Genomic DNA, 24,286 nt, shown 5'->3' with positions numbered 1-24,286 from the left:
AAATTTAAAAATCACATACAAAAATTCCCAACCTTTTACATCATGTAGCTTTATTCCTTGAGGTACAGAGATATAATGTAGCCTAGTGGAAAGTACTTATTTCATGTGGGAATCAGACCTGGGTTCAGATTCTAGCTCTCCACTTATTGGTCATGTGGTCTTAGATATATTACATAATCCCTTGAAACTCAGTTTTCTCATCTGAAAATGGTGACACTACCATCTACCTTAAAGGATCACTGTGCTACTAACTACACATAATATACTTAAATATTGTGTCTGACAAAGACTAGGCATTCAAGAAATGCAAGCTGAATTACTGTGACTACTCCAAGGACATAAGATTTGTGATATATTTGGAAAAAAATTATTAACTAAAAAATGTTTTTGTCTCGTCCAAGTAGTTAATGTTTACAAATAGTCCTTTGTTTTGCATTTCTCTAAAAGTTCAAATAAAAAAAAAATACAATGAGCACAATTAGACCTATTGCTATAATCTCATCATAAAAACAATTCATTTAGCAACCAACCCTAAATCGCAGAACTAGAGGACAATATTGAGCTGTACGCATTGTTTTTATAAAAATTACGGAATTTTATGAGTTCAACAGAAAAGGGTAACATCCTAATCCTACGTTCTCTATTTCAGAATGTAAACACAAATGCTAATCAATCTCTTCACCTTGTAATGGAACTAGTCCTCATGGAAGATGGAAGATGCTGTGGAATTTTTAGTAACAAAAACGCAACACTGTGTTGGGTTAACTATTCCTCCTACACAGCACATCAGAGAGCAGAGCTCCCTTTATCAGAGGTTTTTAATTTTACACTAATCTGTTACCATTTAACAACTGATACACTTTATTTTATTTTATTTTTTGCTGTACGCAGGCCTCTCACTGTTGTGGCCTCTCCCGTTGCGGAGCACAGGCTCCGGACACACAGGCTCAGTGGCTATGGCTCACAGGCCTAGCCGCTCCGCGGCATGTGGGATCTTCCCAGACCGGGGCACGAACCCGTGGTCCCCTGCATCGGCAGGCAGACTCTCAACCACTGCGCCACCAGGGAAGCCCAACTGATACACTTTAGAATCTACTTCAGTATTCTGAAATAATTTTTATTTCAACAGAACCATGGATAATTTAGGCAGGAATAAAATGACAAAAGAACTTCTGTTACTACCTTAAACATTACAGATGTCAGGTAGAAAGAAATAGGGGGAAGAAGTTCAAATACATTATATACAACTTTCTTCTCTGTATCATTTTATAAATAAGGTAGCTTAGATTCGAATTAGTAAAGTGTATCTTGAAGTGTCTAACTTGTGCCAGCCAAAAGGCATTAAAAAAAAAAAAAGGGATAATCCGGGGGCAAGTTAATTTTTCATTGCACTGGAGTTTTTAGGTTTAATTTAATAAGCTGGAAAATCGGAAAGCAAAATTTAAGAGCTATTAATTATTACACATTTAGACACAGTTTATCATTTGATTTTTAAACATGATGAGGTAAGTACAATTATTATTAATGTTTTAACAGATGAAGAAACTGAGCCTGAGAGAAGTTAAATAACTTGCCCAGGGTTTTAGAGCCCAAAAGAGGTAGAGCTAGAAAATGGACTCAGTCACATTTGTCTTAAAAGCCCATGCCTTCTTTGAGTTGTGGTCTTAATGTTACCTGATTTATCTCCTTATGATTGATGTAAGAAATCATTATATGAAGTTCTTTTCTGCATCGTTTGGGAAATCCATTATGTCACACTGGAAGTCACATAATAAAGTCTCTTTTATAAATCAATTTCAATAATAATTTGTTACATCAAGAATATATTGTCTCTTATTTAACAATGAGAATAATATGACTGATTGGATTTCCCCTTTTTGCCCTGCTGTCTGAAAACTCAGAGCTAAATTTAGTGTTCAATTTCACTAAGTATCTCATATTATGTTCCTGGTATATCCATTTATTGCTTTCTTCTCAGTAGTTTCTGGTCTCACATTAAAAAAATTAAAAATTTTAAGTGACCTGTTTTTTATGTTTTTATTTTGAATTAACTCATCTTGGGGGTGGGGGAAGCAGGCATAACTGTAAATTATAAAGTATTAGTATCAAAAGAAATCTTATGAAATAATTATTCTTTTAATACAATATTATTCAAAATAAGCCTCACTGACAAAAAAGTAACTTTAATTTTTCCTACTAATGACTTTTATTGGCATGCTCAGTAAAAATTTTTTTATCATAAATGAACTTGAAAAATCATTAAAATAAGTCTCTCAGATTAGACTCAGAAACTCATCATCAACTGAGAGAACACTGAAAACTGCTTAAGCATAGGTATAGTTTCCAACCAGCACTGACAGCAGACATAGAAACCAAAACCAGACAAAAACCACATGTAAGAAATAAGGCAGAAAAAACCCCACAGAAACAAGTAAAAAGGGAGGACGCTTCATTTTCTTTATTTTCATTTATATTGTATGCTTCACCAGTATATACATACATTTTAGAAATAAATGGTTTAAGAGAAAGAAATAGCTGTTATGGTCTTAGAATAAAATCCTATTAAGTGAGTACATTAAAGAAATAGGATACTTTTTTCTTTTGGGGGGGAGAGGAGGCTAAAGAAAAACCTTTTTCTTTCATGGTAATAATTATTTTCAGCATATTGAATAATCAAAAATTATTTATACCCAGAAGGCACTTATGCTAGACATCTAACTGAATTTTTAATTTGGAATTTATCTTGACAAAGAACATGTGATTAGTTATTTTTTATCAAATATGTATAATTGTGGGAATAACATGTTCAGAGGATTTTCAACCTCCTCATAAGGATGGAATTTTCTTTAGATTCCACAAATCTATTTTAAATATTTAAGAGTTTTAGAAGGTATATATTTCAAATCTGTCAGTGCTCTATCCTTTAGATTGCAATTTATCTTAAATTATGTAAAAATTCTGAAATTCAGGAAAAATTGAATTGTCTAATTCTTATGAAAATAAGTGCTTTAAGATATTTTAAGAATCACATGTGTGTATTAAGGACAATTTTAGTTTGGATAAGTATACTTTTCCTAAACTATTATATTATTTTGTGAAGTAACAGCATAAAAAAACAGTAATCATAATGATAGTTAACATTTATTAAGCTCTTATTATTATGTGACAGACACTGTTTTAAGACCTTAGAAGTATTAATTCATTTAATATTAATAAAAATCCTTTGAGATGGATACTTATTATTATCATCTTCACTTACATTATAGATGAGAAAACTAAGGCACAGAGAAGTTTGAAACTGGCATTAAGTGGCAGAGACAGACACTGAACCCAGCCAGTATGGCTCTAAGAGAAGACTCAAGAACAGTAAATAACACTCTAAACCACTTTTAGTGCTCAAATTCAAGTTCTAGAAACATATATATATGTACACTAGGCTAACATATTTCCTCTATGATGGATAAAAAGATAGGTATTCCAATTTTCGTACTAAACTTGGGTAGGTGGCAATTTAAGAAAATCTAGTTAAATTATATGAAGTCTCTTCTGTCTTATAAGTCTACAGGCAGTTAATGTATAGAGATGTTCTTATTCCAGATATGAAAGGTGAGGGAATAATGAAGTAGGAATAATCAGTAAAATAAATATTTCCATAACTGCAAGTATGAATCCAACTATATTTTACTCATGAATCCAACTATATTTTACAACCTTAAAGATATCTTATATTGTTTTACTTTATTTTAATAGCTGTGTGCCTCAGTAAATAGAAAGTATAGCCAGGAAGATTTACATAGGATGGAAATTAAAATAAGATTTAAAAGAAATTCTGAGAAATGGAAATGATAATACAATAACATTCAAGGAACCAATAAGGCTAGAAAATAATCTGAAAAGTACCAAAGCTAAATTTCTGCCCCATCACACAGTACACAACTAGATACTCTTCAATGCCATAAAATATACATCAACATACCATAGTATGAAAAGCCTCTCTGCCTTTTTAAGAAATATTCCCTCTCCCTCTTCCAAAGAAAATCATTATGATCTGAACCAATAGAAGCGTTTGTTTACATACCTCAAACATTCTAGCAGCAGTACATCTCACAAGTGCTGAAGTATGGACAACACCATACCACAAAACAGTTAACAATAACTCATGGTAGGCTGGATTTGCACTGAAAGAAAAAAAATCAATGCTAAAAGTGAGAGCCACATAGTTCTGGTTTAAAACATAAAAAGGTATATTCTTTCATTAAAGTCTATTTTGCCTTACTGGTGTATTGAAAAATACTACATTTATGAGGAATATTAATGATAAAAATATTGGCAAAACATATAGAATTAGTTTGTATGGTTTAATAGGTTACATCTAAGATTCTTTAAAAAAGGAAGTCACCTTATAAAACTACAAACTTTTAGCATATTCAGGAGTTATACTTTTAGTTTCTCTAAGTACTTGCAATTATGACAGATATTTCAACTCTTTAATAGCATAAAAGTTAAAATTATAAAAAAATAAAGTAAAATAAAATTTTTACTTATGAGAAAGAAACACTGGCCTAAGAGCCAGATGGGTAAGTTATAACCTCTGTGGGTTTTAATTTCTGCATCTATAAAAATCTGGGACAATACTGCCCTATTTACATCATATGGTTGTGTAATCAATAAGGATCAATAAGGATAACTCAAATCACCTATATGGAAGGGTAAGTTGGCTGTGAAGACTATCCAAATGTGGGACAGTATTATTAATAAACACATAAGTAAAGAATGAGATAAAACTACTTAAGCAGCTAGATGATGTGCTTATGAGGGACTAGGCAAATCAAATGGAATGGAAAAAGGAGCCTAATGAGCTGGCTTTCACTTGGGGCTCCTTTTCCAGTTTTGGGATACTGAATTTTCTTCAAATCTGTACTTGACTTTATTTCTCCAGCTGCTTCAAAGAAGATATGTCTGTATCCTTTCCCTCATTCTTTTATTATAATGCATTGATTACAAAATATTAAGAATGTACAAATAAGAAAAACCAAAAACAAACAAAAAAATCTTAAGTCTCAAAACCAAGAGATTTGGTGTGTATGCCAATCTTTTTAGACTAAAAGTATGTACTCTATAAATCCAACTTTAAAACTTTATATAGCTTTTAAAAAACTATAAGCTATTATTTTTACCCCAGTTCCACAAAAGAAGCTTTCAGGCTATCAAGAGGAGCATGAGATAATGAAAGCAAGGTCATTACATCTTCTAAGAATCCAATTAACAGCTTTCGGTCTTCTTCCTACAGAGGAAAAAGACTGATAATGAATTTCCACCCAGTCAAGTAGAACTAAAACCATAATTTCCTAACTATAATTACAAAATTTTACCAAATAAGGGGCAAATATCCTAATTTGGGAGCATTTTAATTAAAGATATTTATTAAGCATATCTATGATCACAATGGTGTGAGGACAAAGACTATCTTGATTCACAGATTTAGACCCGTGGTGTCCAATATGGTAGCCACTCACCACATGTGGTTACTTATATTTAAACTAAAAATGAAGTAAAATAAAAGATTCAGTTCCTGAGTTGCACTAGTTACAATTTAAGTTGTTTAACAGCCACGTGTGGTTAGTGGTTACCTTACTGGACAGCTCAGATACAGATTACTTACATCATTGCACTGTTGATTAGATAGTTCTGGTTTAAAACATAACAAGGTATATTCTTTTATTAAAATCTATTTTACCAATTTTACTTCCCATTAACTTTGGCTCTAAATACTTAAATACAAACCACTAAAATATTTATCCTCCTAATAGTAGAAAATTGATATCTGAGAAATTATTAGTGGTGAGAAGCTTCACACTTGCTGAAATATAGACCACTGTGTTCTTAAAACAGTCACACCCTTGACTAAAAAATAATCTTTACTTTTAATCTTTCTTTTACAAACCATTATTTTAGTAATCTGAAAAAATATTTCTTTCTTTTTTCTTACACAGTACTGTATTAAGAAATATGTTAGAAAAAGCAGGTCTACTAAATAGGAAAGTTAAAAAAATAACTGTATGTTAAATTAACCTGAATCTGTAAGGGAGGGAATCTGACATTCTATCAGAAAGTAAATATATACAGAGTCAGGTATTTTGTCTTTAGGTCTTTATTAGCTCAACAATAAATGGCTTCTGTATATATCAATAGATCCATGAGGAAGACTAGATAACCACCTACCTTTTTTCTACATGGTCAGGTTAATTTAGAATGAGGTACAGATAAGTGATTGACAAAAGTAATGATCAGCATGAATAAAGGATGGACACAGCAGTTTTATAATACGCCAGTCTATTTAGGGAAGAACTTAGATACTGACAAACCAGCATCAGAGCTATGTTGGAATATAGATCTCACTCATTTATAGTCGCTTACTATATTAAACAGAGTATCCATAAATTTGGAAGATAAACTGTAAATCTGAAAAAACAAGTGTGAAATGAGACCTATGAAATATACTTCTAAATGAGCACGAATTCCTTTGATTTGAAAATTTACTATAATACTGTTTCTCAGCTTTGAAATTTAATACTGCTCATGTATTTGATTCAAAATAGGTTTTGTTTACCAAAGCAATCAGGGTGTGATTAACTCTAACAGAAAATTTGGTTTAGTAAGAAAAATATTAACAGCTGGTGTGGGCAATCTAGGACAGCCACCTCAATTCACATTTTGTAACCAGCAGGAAAGTTCTTATCTCTTTAGATATTTGGATTTCATATAGTGGCTCAAAAAGCATGTCTTTATTCATTTATTCAACAAACCTATACTGAGGGACTACCATGAGGCAAACCTTGTACTTCATTATGCCTTAAAATACCATTTATGGTGAAAATCAACATACTAACCAACTGCCAGAGCTTAAAAATGAGAGAGAAAAATATTGACATCACACTTGTTATTATGCGGAAGAGCTTCTAAAATTACAGAGGAAAATGGTATTCACGTTATTGTGCCTCGTAATATGTGCTAGGACTTAATCTCCATGAATTTAAGAATAACAATAAATACAATCTGTTAAGGTTACATGACTTAAAATATTCTAAACACAGGGATTCTCTGTGTATACATATTATGGAGTAGTCTTAGAAACTAGTGAAGAAAAGTTTAAAAAAATACTGTACTACTTTAACAGAGTTGGAGCTTCTGTTTCAAGGTATCATATGATGCTGTAGAACTATATTTTAATATTATAGGATGGTTCAAATCTATTTTGGAAGAAGAGTGCAATAAATATGAACTGCTTTACTCTGAATACAAAAGGCAAAAGAAATTAGGTATTAATCGGGTAAATTTGGGAAAAAAGATCTTCCTGTTTGCTTCTCACATTCTAATTCCTAAAAATGCTTTATCTTGAGTCCGTATCTTCGCCTCACAGGTGGAACTGCCTCACACTTAAAAATGACTGATGTGCCTTAATAAACATAATATGTTTACTTAAAACAATGTTAAGTAGAGTGAGGTGGTCTGTTACATTGGAGACCACCAATGAACCACATCTCCTGGTTCATGCTCTCATTTATTTCCCTCTTTTTGAATCTGGGCTGGGCCTGTGACTTGCTTTAAGCAACAGAATGCAGTAGTAGTGATGTGCTCATTCCAAGCCTAGGCTTTAGCCTAGCAGATTCTGATTTTGCAATTTTGGGAGCCCTGAGCCACCATGTAATGAGTCTGGCTCTGCTGTTCCACAGGCCCTGAGGACAGAGAGAGGCCCTAAGACTACATGGAGACTGAAGCTCAGCCATCCTTGCTGAACCCCCTACCAACCAACCAAGTGAATGCAGCAACACAAGCGACTACAAGAGAGAAGAGACGCAAGCAAGAAGAGACGCTTAGCTGAGCAAAGATCGTGAGCAAATAAAAGAGTTATAATAAGCCTTTACGTTTTGGGGTAATTTATTATGCAGTAACAATTAAGAAAAATAAAGTATTACTAAAACATACCTTACTAAAAATGATGATATAGTATGCTACAGCATTTTGTAGTTTGCTTCACCTAACACATGTGCTTTGTTGTTTATTAATGAAAAAATTATCAGGAAACACAAAGAAATTACTAAATAAGTGCAATCTAACACCTCTAACAAAATATCAAGAAGCACAGAATCTCTAAATTTATTTGTCCAACAGAGATTTTCCTCAGAGACTATTACTGAAATATGCTCACCACTGTAAATTATTTATTGAATGAAATGAATAAATAAATTTTGTTTTCACTTATGGGTAACATTTTCAATTATAAGCACATTAAAATACATAATATTAGCTATCTTTCTAAATAGAAAGTGCTTTACATTTTCCAGCAAAAGAATTTTTCCCTTACCTGAATATAACACGTAAGGACTCCTGTTGCATAAATGGGGACAGTAGCTTTAGTGAGGACCCCATTTCCTGCTGAGGAATCTAAAATCACAAAAACAATTTTAAAAATCTGAGTATGCTTTAAATGTAAAGCAAAAAGTCATAAGACAAATTATATTTAAAATTACAACTGGTTACAAAGCTTACAAATAAATATTATTACTTTAAAAAATATTTTGATTAAAACACATATCCACTGGTGGTTGTGAAAATATTATACAACTTAATACTTTTCAGAGCCATTAGCATAGACAGTTTTGATAGATGGGAAAAACTTTAATAACCAAAATGAGATGCTCTACTGTTATTTGCACAGTCAGAAATCAGAGCTTTCTTTAACACTCTCCCAAGTGCCCGTATAAGCAGGTCTTCATAAATTGTCAGGTTTTCAATTTGCAGTATTCAGTAAAATGTAAAGGCACTCAGCTGAAAGGAGGCAGCCAGATATACATTTTACCTGCTTCCAGATACGAGATACTATTTAGTTTCCAGTGCTAGCCTAGTTCCAGAGCTCCTCCTGCATCCTGTATAGGGATTTTCAGCCAGACAGAACCCTGATTGTTTTCATGGAGTAGGGAGGCTAAGTAAAGCATGGGGAGAGGGGAAAGCATCCAATCACAGGTGAGTGTCCTGTGACTACTGTAACATAAGAGATTTTCTTATGCAGCAAACGTAGATGATTTAAAAATAAAAATGTTCCAGAGGTGATATGACAGTTGCTATTTATAGTACCACAGCTCTTCACTTACTGATTTTTAGGCACTGTTTTAAGTGCTTTACATTTACTTTTATGTACTCAAACTTTTAAAAATTACTTTTTATCTATTTTTAATATGGTTTTAAATTCTTTTCAGAAAGTAGTACATAAAGAAATTGATTTGAAAAAATGTATTTAACTGTCCTGAAAGAAGTTTCAGCAAAAAAGAAAGTTCCATTTTCATATCAATTCGTATTTGAGGTTTGTTTATTCTCTTGGTAAGGGTAACTTTTTCTTTTGGGGAGTACTGATGTTGGTTGACTGTGACTATGGTAGCTGAGAGGTAAATCTGAGGCTAGGAACATAAGCTTAAGTTGAATTCACAGATACAGACTGTATATACAGTGATTATATACAATAATCACTTCCTATATGAACAGTTAAATATTCACAGCTAACTAATAATTCTAAAACCTACCAGTTTCCAAAAATATATAAATATTCTTCACCAATTTATCATCAGAATTAATAATTTACTAAAGAGATAATACCAACTATTAGGTATTCCAAGCATTAACCCTTTAGAAAGCTATTAAATATAAACTTTGGGAAGCATTTGTCAAAAAAAAAATCTCATCGACATTTTCAAACTTAAAGGGAATCATTTATTCATTCTCTAACTATCTCTGAGGACAGCCCCAAATGGAGTTTTTCAGATGACTCAATTCAAATCATTAAGGTAGGACTGAGATAAGAATTACCTATACATTCAAAATCAACCAAGTTTAAAAACAAAACAGGGGGGCTATACATTTTTGTTCCTAACATTTTTCACAATTCGTTCCTAAGAAATTAGAAAAATACACATGGACATAAGATCCACACATAAAGGAGTTCTTAGGCCAGTGGTGCTACAACTACACTTCTTATGATAGATAAGTGAAAACTATGAACAGAGGGGCTGGAGCTGCCCATTAAAGCCTATAGTTTCTTTAAAATCTCATGTTTCATTTAAAAAACATATATGTGTATCTTGTATTCTCTTCAATTACAATTTGTTTTAAGTTTGAAAAGTTTTAAGCAACTAATTATGAATTAGATGCTCTTTATTTTTTCCTTTTCAGTATCTTGAATATACTACTTCAACTCTCCAAGGGTACAAGTACTCAGCTTGAGAAGCTCAGCCTTAGGTCAGTTTGATTACGGTGAAGGTAGATATTTACAGTCAAATTGACAAAGATTAATCTTACTGCCACCCCATGGGAAGAATATTAGACATGGCAGAGTTGTAAAACCAAGAATTCCGTAGTATAAATCTTCCTTTTCAATTGTACTTGCTAGTTTATTTATACACTTCACATACAATGAATAAAGTATTTTGCTGGAGTAAAGAGATTCAATTGTTTTTAAAAGTAATAATGAACAAACTTACCAATATTTTCTTCAGACAGTCTTAAAATCTCCTGGAACTGAGGTTTTACCTAAGCAACCCAAAGAAAAGATCCAGAAAGTCTCAAGTTCAACGGACCAATCAATGGTTAAATAAATAAAATGTTTACTACCACTACTTATTTATTTATTTTGTTTTATAGACCGTTGATTCAAGTAGTCAAAAACATAACAATTCTTAAGAGCCATAGGAAAAAAGAAGAGTTAAGTTACTGAAAACAACACCTTTTAGAGATAAAATATTTAAAAGAATCAATTCAGGTCAGCAAGTTTTCTGAAGGGTCTTTAGTTTCCTTCACTGAATTAAAATAATTTCCAAGGTGATTTTAAGTGCTTGAAATTACTACCTCCTAAAACTGACCTTGATGTTAGAAAGGGTATTTAGGCAGATATTATATGATTAGAATTATTGAAAAAATTTGCTGTATATAAAAGGAATGAAAATGAAATTCCATTCATTTAGGGTATTCAATAAGTAACATATTCATCATGTGATATCCATTGGCTTAGGTTAGTCTTTAACTTCTTTAAAATTTAACTTTAAACATCAAGTACAGAATTTAACATTAAAATTTTAAGTTAAAGCAAATGCTTGTTTCAATTTTTTAACATTATTGGATTTCAGATTTCAGGCCACTGAAGTCAACCACTTACTGTTAAGTGCTAAAATGAACTCCTAATTGTTTTTGTAAAAAAAGTAAAATAAATAACAGCTACTTCTTTTGGAGATGTCAAACAAATTGTGCCAAGCGTGATTACCAGTAAAATCAAATCATATTTGTTTAATAATTACATGTTAGTGAAAAATGTAAAATGATTTTGTTTCTTCTACAATAACATCAAGCTCTGGTTTTTGTCCTCCTATTGACAGGTCAGGCATATTAATTTACAAATTCAATTTAAACTGAGATGTAGACCACTGTGAAAAGATTAATCTACAGAATCAGACTTAAATTAAATAGAATTAAATGACACTGAAGGAACTTCTTCATTTCGCACATGGAAAGATTAAGCACAGATACATTAAATGATTTATCACAGGATACAAACATAACAGGGTCATAACCCATTTTCCGAATTCCGTCCAGTCCACTATACCAAACTGTCATGCTCTAAATGTTTCAGTAACTACAGGTTTAATAGTAAAGAGCTACACAAAATTTTTACCTTTTAAATGTCTTGATTAACATTTGATTGTAGCAATGACATCTTTTTATGTTTTTATTAGAGCTCTAAAGAACTGACTTAACAATATGCTATGAAGACAAATGGATTAACAGGATTGAAGAAGAAAGTGGGACCTAAGGACATTCCAATTTAATATCTAAAACTACAGAATAGCCTAGATAGGCAAATGTGACAGTGACTGAAATATGTAGCATTTATCTCAAGTGTCCATTCTATTCCAAGAGCTTGTATCTTGTAGCAAGTATTCTATACAAGCTGCTTTGATTCTATAATCACCTAAAGTTTTGACCAAAGCATGCTGGGCAAATGGCTGCTTCCTGAATCTGTGGTAGATGGTGAAGTACCAGAAGTACATTCAAAGAATCACAGCTGAGTCCCCTAGCTGATACTTCCTATGCTAGAAAGCTTTGAGATATCCACATGAGTAGATCTTATAACCAAATCTGGATACAAACTAAGTTTTGGCTAAATCATCTTCTGAAAATCAATAAAGAGAAGAATATTACTGACTAGAATTTTCTTTTACTATCACAGTTTTCTAAGGTATTAAAAGATAATTTGAATAAAGGAAGGGCTCACGCTTTTATTTACTCTGCTATAGCATTAATTAACACATTACATTTCTATGTCTCTTGCATATAAGAAAACATGGAATACAAGTTTTTACCTTAGTGTTTGTAAAAATTTTGCCAAATGTCCGGCAAAGGCGCCAGAAAAATCTGGAGAATTCATGGACACAGGTAGTTGAAGTAACATTAATTTTGCCAACTATTTCTATAAGCTGTGGCAACCTGAATATGAAAGGAAAGAAAAATAGGCAGGGGTACAAATAAATTATTGTTTCCTTGCCAATTTCTGAAACAATGCAAATCTAACAATATCTTCTGTTCTGCTTTTCATAGCTGGTAAAATTGGAATGCAAAGGAGTTGTTTGGAACCCTTTGCAAAGTCTTCAGTTTATATTCTATAAATTTCTTAAAATAAATTTTAACTGATTGCCATAAAATATATGGAATCTTAATGGTAGGGTTCTAAGTATGGAGTTAATGAGACTCAAATCAATGGAGCTGATATTTCATACAAGAGCTTGGCTAACATGGCATCATCCACTTTAGCCTCAAAAATGAAAAGTCTGAATGTAGTTTAAAATCCATCACCACTTGTAGACAATAAGGCAGCAGATAGGTCTTCTGACATAATACAGCAGCACCATCTTCATAGATAAATAACTACGTATCCAGTAGTATAAATCTCCTCTCCTAAAGAAATTTACCATAGATGATGCCAAGTTATGTTTTGCTATTTTTTTTTAATATTTTGTTATATTTTGTCCCTCAGTGCCCAGGCTAAATATAGTGAGCTACCTTTCATTCAACTGATTGAGATGTACCAAATGAATATGGAGATGGTAACTTACAATTGATTGACAACCCATAGTAAACTTTCCCAGCCTGTTGTACCCTCGTGTTCCAGCTGGTAATCATAAAGTTGTAGCAGTACTGCCAATTGCTCACGACTTCCAATAATAGTAGACACATCTTGAAGAGGCGACATAGGCCGAGGGAACCTAGTCACTATAAAAATTAGAAGCAAAATAAATCACATAGAAAATGACAGTTTGGAAAGTTAGCTATTCTGTCAAAAGAAAAGTAAGGTTCTGCCTCCTAATATTTATTTAGCTTATTATAGACTTTAAATATAAAACTAAAATATATTAATTAAACCATTTTTAGAAAAAAATGAAATACAGTTGATCCCTGTACAATCAGGGGTTAATCTGCCTACAACTTACAGTCGGCCCTCTGTATCAGAGGTTCTTCCACATCCACAAATTCAACCGACCACAGACCATGTAGTACTATAGCATTAACCATTGAAAAGTATTCACATATAAGTGGACGTGTACAGTTCAAACTCCTGTTGTTTAAGGATCAACTGTAAATTTTTGTCATATGTGAACAAATTTAGCAAATCTCAAAAATTAGGATTTTATGAGACTAAATAACTAGTAAATGAATATTGTAATGAAAGAGCTTGCCAGTGAAGAGTAAAATTTCACTTAAATTAAAATTGGCCACAAAATAAGATCTCAGCTAAAATATGGATTTGAATCTGGTTTTAAAAAAATAGAAATACTTGTAATTCCACCAGACTGTTTATGTCAAAAACTAATAACTATGATAAAATATTTCCTTCAGGCAGCAAGAAACTAATAGGTTGACAGCAGGGAAAAACTGTTTAATACCAGAGAATAATGACCTAAAATACATTAAAACTTGAGCTGAACAGGCTTCTTAAGTATTTAATCTCCAATATTAAATGATTTATTTAAAAAATGTTCCATAGTTTGATAAACATTAAGTTACTATAAAGTGTTAAAACCAGTGACCAGTAAGATAAAGCAAAATTATCATTAAAAAATGTATTATAAATATTATAACCAGAGTCTCATGTATATACTTTAAAAGTTTTGGGGGAAAAACTGAAAAAATTACTTTTAAAATTATGTAAATAAAACATGAATATACACTAGTATAGTGTAAAATTTGAACACATCAATAAAATCTATGATTCTACAGATCATAATTAGATTCCAGGTTATTAAAGAACAGGTCTTAGATGGCTGTTAAGTGAGTAATGCTACCAACAGCTCATTAACTGTTGAACAGAAATTCCTAATGGCCTAGCAACTCCTGCATAGAGGTTAACACCCTAAAAAGACACAATTAAGGATGCAGCATTTTCTCAAAACATATTAATGGTGTAATGATAATTATTAAACTTAAGAAAACATGAAATAACTTTAAAAGTGCTCAAAGACAAAATTAAGATGGTATTGTCCTCCTATGCTGCCCAAGGCTTTTAACAATATCTTAAGTACAGATAAAGGTTATCCCTTGCTAGCTGAAGTCACCTATTTGATATCATAATACACACACAAACAAACAAATAAATGAATTTAGGTAACATGGTATCCCATACTATCTGAGGTTTCTGCTTGAGTTGTCATTATCTCAACCTAGGAATCAAATAGATTTGGATGGTGAGGGATATCTGTACTTCATACTTCTATATTGTTGAAGCATATCTGATAATTTCAAAAAGGATTATATCATATTGGTCACAATCTGCGTATATATTGATGGAATGTATCAATATATTATTCCTTCAAAAATACTGACAAATTATTGAAAAATAGTGGAACAGTTAAAAGTAAATCAGATAATGTCAAGATTTATTACAGGCAAAGTGAGGTCCAAAGATTTAAAGCTAGGTCCAACAGAAGCAAAACAATGTCAAGAAATAAGCAATTACTTGGATAACTCAGTTCTAACAGATAAGCAATCAGAATGGTTCAGGGATCTCAAAACATTATTCTATTTAAAAAGATTTTAAAAAATTTAAGCATCTAACTTGTAACCATACAGAAGAGTCCCCAGAATGCCATTTTAATAGGTATTTTATTGTCAAAAAATTACCACAATTATTCAAATCCAGCAAAATAACAACTGTTATGACTCTTCAATGTATTTCCCTCTCACTAGAATGTAAGCTCTTCATGGCAGAGATATTTGTCTGTTTTGTTTATGAGTGTATCCCAAGTGTTTAAAATAGTGCCTGACATAAATATTAGCTAGTGCTCTGGAATTTTCATAATGTAAAAGAAAACTATTAAATCTTCACTTGTAATTAACTGTATCCCAAATTATACAGATGTACATACAGATAGACACAGAGACATAGATATATAGATAGATCTATATATATATATATAGATATATAAGGATATAATATTTCCTCATTTATAATAAATGTATTATAACCTACATGTGAGAATAATAACATTAACATTTACAGTTACTATTAAAAGTCAGAGGGTCAAATTAAGTCAATAAGAACTTAAAAGATTATTTTTGGCATGATAAAGACATAATCACAAGGAAAGGTCACATAAACATCAGAAGGAATATGTTCAGGATGGTAAAGTAGTTTTGAAAATTTTCTATCTAATCTCTAACATGTGCTTGGCACGCAATAGGTGACATTTAAGAATTATTTGCTAAATGAATGAATGATAGCAAGTGCTGTGGGTTGAACTGTGTCTCCCTTAAAAATTTATATGTTGAAGTCCGAACCCCTAGAACCTCAGAATGTGACCTTATTTGGAAATATTGTTGTTGCAGATATAATTAGATAAGATGAAGTCATACTGGAATAGCGTGGACTTCTAATGCAATATAACTGATCTTATAAAAGGGAAATCTGGACCGAGACAAGTGCATGTGTGTGCACACACACACACGGAGAACGGAATGTGAAGGTGAAGGCAGAGACTGGGGTGATGTATCTACAAGCCAAAGAACACCAGAGATTGCCAGCAAACCACCAGAAGCGAGGAGAGAGGCATGAAACAGCTTTTCCCTCACAGCCTTCAGAAGGAACCAACCCTACTGACACCTTGATCTCAGACTTCGAGAGAGTTCACTTCAGAACTGTTAAACAATAAATATCTGCTGTTAAAGTACTAAGTTTATGGTACTTCGTTATGCTGGCCCCAGCAGAACAATACAGCAAGATAGAAAGAAAAAGAGAGGGAATTAGAAAGACAGGAAAGTCCCTAGGCAGATGAAGTGTCTTAATGAGTGAAGGGGTAGAACCTAAAGTAGCCAGCTGTGAGCGCTTTATGAAGATTTATCTTAAAAGTTTGAATTTTCATTCTCCTCAATATCATTAAAAAATATTAAACTAACTCTACCCCATCCATTCTCAATTTTCGAAGTAAAACTGGCATTCTAACAGTATACACCATTTTTATGCTGTGCTTTGTGTATTCTTGGACACACTGCTTCATATCCCAAAGATTATAGGTAGCCCTGTTTACTTTACATGAAAACTATAATTCTAAAAACACTGTGTGTAGATTTTCTCAATGTTATAATTCTTTTGTCTATCAGAAGCCCGTAAGAGACACGGCTAATTCACAAATCTGAAAAAGCTGCAAAGGAATCTCATACATAGTAATAACTTGTCTGTAGCCGTTTATCCTGGGGGTTAGGTGCAGGGGGGCTACCACGTACCATGGACCAAAGGTCACTTACTAGTTAGCTAGACTTTGAGCTAAGAAAATACTGGCTCTTGCTATCAATTTCATGTATTTCTGAAAATAAATCATATTCTTTTTTTGGAAAAAAAAGAAACTGTGCTGCATATGCTTATATTCCTATCAAGGACATAGCAGGAAAGAGTAATTACATTTACCTTCCCCTACTGAAAATAAGATGAAATAGCTGGGGAAGAAAAAATATAAAGAAAGTGGAAATGAAAAGCTTCATAAACTGGTCCTGGTAACTATTAATTCAGCTCTATTAATGAAAGAAAACGCTTATTTCTGTCTTATAACACTGAAAAAAAGGCTATAATAAAAGGCTCTAGATTAAGAATGGAAAGAAAGTACAAATATTATAAAATACTACCACGAGGCTTATCCATAAAAGATGAAGCCATATAGTTCACCCCAGATATCATACAATCTACGACCATGCAGTTCCACATGTATAATACATTTTAGTAATTATGCTGTCATATAAAGTGACTTTTACATTTTTAATCAGAAACGATTCTTTGGAAAGCTAAGCTGTTAATATTCTACATCTTCCTCCCATAATTTAAGTTCAGTACCTTCTATCTGTGGCACTTCACCATGAAGCTTGGCTTTGCTGGAGAAAGGTGCGTTCTGTAGCACTAATGCAAAGAGAGATGGGATCAAGGACTGCAAGGCAGACAGATACATGTGGAGCTTATGTTCATCCAGCCCGTGCTCTCCTTCCTGAAATATAAGGAGGTGAAAGCTAACTTTAGACTTCTGAGATTATGTATTTATGATGTTCTTCCTTTCTGTGGCAAACAATAAGACATTTAAGGACATGTATGTTAGACTCAAAGCATCACACCTAATGGAGATGACCATGAATCTTTTCTGAATTTCTCTGAGTATGAGAAAATGTGAAGTACTAAGGCATTGTGGAAGTAATAGAACCTTTTGTATGGAAAACTTTAGGGTGAACATCAGTCATTTCATTTGTATGGAACTTCTTTTAAAGGTCTTTTTCTTTTAAGAGGGTCTTATCTTTTGACATTTTATAAGTCAGGTTAAAGAAATTAAAGTGAGCCACAGGAATCATTTTAAACGCTCAACTGCTAAACGAGCAGGAGTACTTGCTATTCCTAACTTCTTTTATAGATTTGGTGACAACTGTATTTGCCAGCATTGGAAGCACTTTAAAATAATTCAATGTATAGATAAAATGTAGGAGAAGAAATGTCAAAAGAAAACAAAAGAAAGAGATAACAGAAAAAAAAAGAGTAAAAGGATCACTATGGTACACAGAAACCAAATATTAAAGTGAAAAACAGAATCATTAGAGAGGAAAGCATTTATTGCTGTTCAAATCCACTTGAGATGTCATTACTATATTATAAATAACAACTGTGTCAGAAATATCAGATATGTTAGTTTTTTACTATCAAGTTCTAAATTAGTTAATTTCTTCATGTAAGAATTACCTTGTGTGCTGAATACTGCAGCTATGTTTAGCAACAATGTGGAATTAGCTGTGTTATGAAATCGAACTAAAAAAAAAAAAACAGGTACAGGGCTTCCCTGGTGGTGCAGTGGTTAAGAATCTGCCTGCCAGTGCAGGAGAAGCGGGTTCGAGCCCTGGTTCGGGAAGATTCCCACATGCCGCGGAGCAACTAAGCCTGTGTGCCACAACTACAGAGCCTGTGCTCTAAAGCCCGCAAGGCACAACTACTGAGCCGGCGTGCTGCAACTACTAAAGCCCGCACGCCTAGAGCCTGTGCCCCGTAACGAGAGAAGCCACCACAATGAGAAGCCTGCGCACTGCACGAAGAGTAGCCCTGGCTCGCTGCAACTAGAGAAAAGCTCGCGCGCAGCAAGAAAGACCCAATGCAGCCAAAAATAAATAAATAAAATTTTATAAAACCCCAAAAAACAAAAAAACCAGGTACGGATAATTCTCAGATAGAAAGAATGCAAATATTAAAAAAAAAAATACTTAAAAAAATTCCCTAGGTTTCATAAAAAGGAGTACTTCAGTATAGTCTATTTATAGTTTTCTTAACACCCATTTTGAAATTTATAGAAAAAATAGCCCAATTTTTAAATTAAATGAATACACGTGTATACATATAAGACTATCTACAGAGTAGTTAAAATACATTATGTTAAGAGCCTTTAAAATCTGGGGGTAAAAAGGGCAAGAGTTTGGTTTTAGAGACTGATATCAGATCCTGGTTCTGTCATTTGACAGCTTTGGGACCCTGAGCAAATTACTTTAACACTCAGTTTCCACACAAAAAACAAAATATAATTCAAATGGTTATAAGAATGAAATAACATACTTTATAAAGTATCTACCTTAATGGTACATAATCAATACGCATTAAAGAAATGTTTTTCTTCTAGACTTTAAAAGAGACTTTTAATACAAAAATTAGAACAAGAAGTTTCTATTGTTTCTTCAACTTTTCTTCAATTCTTTTACTTGGGAAGAATGGAAAGTTCCCTTTAAAAAGTCAGGACGTGAACTACTGCAGTGAAAAAAAGGTAACGCATTTTGACACTGTATAAATAAGAAAACTTTAGAGACTCATATTTTAGTTATCTCTGCATTCTGGGAACTGATGCTGACACTTTATCTAAAATATTTAAGTCTTCAGAAGAGGCTAGGAAGAGGTAGCACTGTGAATAGTATACGAGTTAGTGCCACAAAGGTGCTATTTTAGCTAAAAAAAGGCAGACCATGCTCTTTCTCCTCTAGCTTCAGTCAAGCAAAACTTCCTCAAATCTCCCTTGGCTCCAGACCAACAGAGTCTTTAACAGGTAGTTAATTAGAATGTTCGCTAAGTGGTACTTTCTGTCTTTGTTCCCCCAACATTCTCTCAAGATGCCTTAGAACACACCTTTTAAATTTCTATTAACTATATAAATAAAGGAAGTATTTACCCTGAGAAGTTTTTCAATCTTGTTCAGCAATGTAGGTATAAGATGAGACTGTAAATTTCCAAGTTCTGTAGTCCAGGCAGCATAAGCTGGTAAAAATACTTGATGTGTTGCACTAACTACTCTTTCTGAGGGGTCACCCAAGGCTGACAGCAACAGTTCAAAACCCTGCCAAAAGGAAATAGGCAAAATGTAGATTAAAAAAAAAAAAACCTAAAAAACATAATAATATGTAATAAATATACACTGCAGTACATGTAGCAGACATTTTAAGCAAGAAAGAAAACCATTCATAATCCTATCCTTCCCAATTTCTTTAAAGAAAAATGTCATTTATCCGTTGATGGGAAAACCAAAGAGAAAGGGTGGTAACATGGCATGCTTGTTGCCAATTTACCGCCAGAAAGCTGTGTCAGATACTATAAATGAATCAAAGCATCTCCTCCTTGAAATAGCAGAACTGAAACCAGGCAGCCAACTTCAACTGGTTAAAGTTGACACGTCTGCCATCCCTACTATAGATTATAGGATATCTGAATCAGAGATCTGGAATATTATACTATTTGGAATTTTATAATGAAATAAATGGGATTCGTTCTGAAAAACATACCTGTTGATATTTGTCTGGATCATCAATGTATCCCATAATGATACCGAGGCTTTTGATCACAGCTTCTCTTACCAAATCTGCCTTATCTTCCATTAACATCTGTTGCAACATTGAAAGAACCAAGGAGCTACGGATTTCTTTCTGAAAATAAACAGGAACATGTTTTACTATTTATTTACACTAGCAGCAGAAAAGGATAGAAAATAATGAGATATCCATGTATTCAAAATCTAGATTAAATATATATTAACATGTTGCTATGTTTGCTTCAAGTCCTCATTTTTGAAAGACATAAGACATTAGAGATACAGCTGAAATATCACTCTTCTCCACCCTCTCCCCCTTCCTCCAACTCCCTCTCTAAAGATAACATCTACCCTGAACTTGGTATTAATCATCTCCCAGCATATTTTTGTATTTTTACTAAATATGTGTCAATCTCTCAAACCTTTACAGTGCCCTTTTGGCCAATCAACAGTCAACACTCTGCTATAAACAGACAATGACTCTTCTACCACTACCTGTACAACTCAGATAAGAGCACTGACAGTCATAACAATAGGAGGGATTACAAAAATCACTCTGGTAAGCAAAACATTTGCCTGGGGTAGGAGTGTGGAAACATAAAATCCTGGTGTTCTGTTTTCTGAAGAACTGAGAAAAAATATTAAAACAGGATGATGAGAGTAAACTTTAAAAGTGCTTAAAAAACTGTGTTGATATTTTCAGATGCTATTTAATATAATGTCAACCACTGTTGTGTCTTAATTTCACACAATTTTTTCCCCATGGTTTTAGCCTAATTAATGTCTGAGGTTAGAATAAAGTGTTATTGTTATACAAATTCTTGCCCTTCCTTCTCTTTTTTTGTACCATTATTGTAAGTTGACAAATTTATAAAATTCTTTAAACTTGTTTAAGTTACTTTTACATATAATAGTTAAAATAAAAGGATATGATCATTTTCATAAATTTACAGTGTGATCTGGTATGCAAAGCAAAGTCTTAAAAGACATTTTTAAATGATCTAGCTTTTGTTTTGACTTTTAGAGACAAAAATATATGTAAGTTTAGCAAATTTTGGTTACATTTAGGTTGGTGAATATGCCTTTTGGTACAGCCTTGTTTATTTATCCTTTAGGCTAAAATTGCTCCCCCCAATTTTTTTTAAAGTGTATTAAAAGGGCTTTTTGGTTAATATCAGCACAGGCAAAAGGACAGAGGTGAGTAAACTTCAGCTGGGTATTTGCTTTGCAATGATCTAGCCTGAGGTCAACTGTGGCAGTTAGTTTCAGTATGCTAAGGGAACCCACAGGACAAGTCAGGATGCTTTACTCCATTTAAGCCATGACCACACTGAGGTTTTACTGTTACCAGTTACAGTGGGGAACAAGAAAGTGGAGGTCCATGTAGGAAACATTAAGTCCATTATTAATACTGCTTAGCATTCTAGTACTAGGAGCAGTGTGGAACAGTTTCCTTCTTCTTTGATAGCATGTGATGTTCATCTCTGTCTTGGAACAATAAATAATAGGATGCTCAAACTCACTCATGTATCACAACAATAAGATAATTTTCTCTTAAAAGATAGGCAAACATTAAAAATAAAGTGATTATGCCCAGTTGAAGTATGGTAAGATAAGAACTCCAACGCACTGTTGACAGGAGTACAATCTGTGCTATCTTGGTTGGGGGCAATTTAACACTGTCAAAATTAAAAATGCAAATGTTAAAAGCAGCAAGAAACACAGGTATTAATGGTTTGTGAAATTTAAAAATGAAGATTCCCTTGTGTACATTTTTAAATTTCACATACTGTTAATATCTCTGTATTTTGCTTCTTTTAACACACAGAGTAATTAATTCTGGGTAAGAAAAATTTAAAGGATGTAAAAATGCAAGCTGGTAATATGCATAAATTTTTATTCTCTGTAAGTATTAATTAAAAATCATTACCCAAAGATGTAATCTTTGGGGATAATGACTAGGGTCAGGGAAGTCTTTGACTTTCATTTTATTCTTTTCTATACTGCATGAAAATTTATTTTTAACAAAATAAAAAAAATGTTACTGGGAGTGAGACTATGAATTATTCTTTATATTCTTCTGAATAAAAAACCAAAATTTTTATTTATTTATTTTTAAAATTTATTTTATTTATTATTTTTGGCTGTGTTGGGTCTTCGTTATGGTGCGTGGGCTTCTCATTGTGGTGGCTTCTCCTGTTGTGGGCCACAGGCTCTAGACATGTGGGCTTCAGTAGTTGCAGCACATGGGCTCAGTAGTTGTGGCTCGCGGGCTCCAGAGCACAGGCTCGGTAGTTGTGGCACATGGGCTTTGTTGCTCCGCGGCATGTGGGATCTTCCTGGACCAGGGATCGAACCCGTGTCCCCTGCATTGGCAGGTGGATTCTCAACCACTGGGCCACCAGGGAAGCCCCAAAATTTTACTTTTTAAAAAGACAATTGACTATTGGTTTCTCACTCTTCACCAAAGATTATGAGGTAACAGTAAATGCAACATAAACAGCTCCTGTATTATACAATTCCAATTTTTGTACCCCTTTAAAAGAACAATCTTACAGAAAGGACCCTTTAAGGCAGGGGTCAGCAAACTTTCTGTAATGGGCCAGATGGTATATACTCTTGGCTTTGGGGCCAAAAAGTCTCTGTTGCAGCTATTCAGCTCTGCTGTTGCAGTGTGATAGCGAACACAGACAATACACAACAAATGGGTGTGCTTGTGTACCAATAAAAGTTTATTTATAAAAACAGGCTGTGGACTAGATTTGGTTCCAGGCTGTATTTTGTCAAGCTCTGCTTTAAACTATCGTTGTTTAAATTAAAATAATTTTTGATGTCACCTCATTTCTCTACCCCTTCTAAGCCCTTGACCTATGGGAAGATACCTAAAAGGGGCACAACAGTGCAGTGGTCCTCAATCTTTTGGTGGCAGGATTCCTTTAGTCATTTAAAAATTAATGAGCACCTCAAACAGCTTTTGTTTGGGTGGGTAATATCTATTGACATTTATCATATCAGAAATAAAATAAGAGAAATTAAAAATGATTAATCATTAAAAACAATAAACTCATTAAAGGTTAACATGAATAATGAAATTATAATTTTAATGAAAATAATCAAAAAATTAGTGAGAAGAATGGTGTTGTTTTATATTTTGTGCAAATCTCATTGATGTCTGACTTAAAAGAAGATAGATCCTCTTAACTGCTCAGCATTCAACTGTGTTGTACTGTTTTGGTTGAAGTATTTGAGAAAATCTGGCCTCACACAGACATATAATTGAAAAAGGGAGAGGTATTTTCATAGCCTCTTCTGATGAGAATAGAAGCTGTCAAGCTCACAGTGGTGAATACAAGTTTTCCAAAATTCTTGTTCTCACTTATAAGTTCCAGTTTTATCACTGGCAATGAATGCTGTCTACTGGTTTTCCTTGAAATGACAGGTTCCATTTCATTCATTTTCATGAAAATGTCTGTCAAAATCCCAAGTTTGAATAACCACAGCTTTTTTTAGTGGTCTGTCAACTAAAACTGGTTTAGCTTACAACTCAAGTGCTTTTCCTGAAAAGCCATCATAGTTCAGAATGCAGCAAAAGGGCTTGATATGAGTATCTTCCATTTTATTACACAGAATATTAAAATGATGCATACTTAGGGTCAAAATTTAGTAGAATTAATAATTTTACTGATTCACTAAGCTTATTTTTAAGTGAAACTGACTTTTTCTGCGAGTGCATGGCAGTGAAGAATACAATCATTATCTGTCTATTTGGGTGTCACTGCCTTGATCAGTGCTAATGCACTGGCATTGTTGCCCATTACAGCTTTTGCACTAACAGTGTAAATGTCAACACAGAGAAAAAGTCAAAAAATGTTTCAATATTCTCATGAAAA

General features: G+C 33.1%; 1 protein-coding gene across 5 annotated transcripts in view; it reads right to left on the bottom strand.

Moving 5' to 3' along the window:
- RELCH (RAB11 binding and LisH domain, coiled-coil and HEAT repeat containing) overlaps positions 1–24,286 on the bottom strand; it is a 121,151-nt gene that overhangs the window by 25,774 nt on the left and 71,091 nt on the right. For all 5 annotated transcript variants that reach the window (XM_060029172.1, XM_060029173.1, XM_060029170.1 and 2 more), the window contains exons 14-22: positions 20,371–20,511; positions 19,764–19,928; positions 17,417–17,564; positions 13,155–13,311; positions 12,405–12,528; positions 10,533–10,581; positions 8,366–8,445; positions 5,178–5,284; positions 4,079–4,178 (exon numbers count right to left, since the gene is read on the bottom strand). In XM_060029172.1, the coding sequence (XP_059885155.1) occupies positions 4,079–4,178; positions 5,178–5,284; positions 8,366–8,445; positions 10,533–10,581; positions 12,405–12,528; positions 13,155–13,311; positions 17,417–17,564; positions 19,764–19,928; positions 20,371–20,511 (1,071 nt within the window). The remainder of the gene's footprint in view (positions 1–4,078; positions 4,179–5,177; positions 5,285–8,365; positions 8,446–10,532; positions 10,582–12,404; positions 12,529–13,154; positions 13,312–17,416; positions 17,565–19,763; positions 19,929–20,370; positions 20,512–24,286) is intronic.

This window comes from Delphinus delphis, chromosome 13, assembly GCF_949987515.2.
Source record: "Delphinus delphis chromosome 13, mDelDel1.2, whole genome shotgun sequence".
Lineage (NCBI taxonomy): Eukaryota > Metazoa > Chordata > Mammalia > Artiodactyla > Delphinidae > Delphinus > Delphinus delphis.
This window is presented reverse-complemented; position numbering and strand designations above follow the sequence as displayed.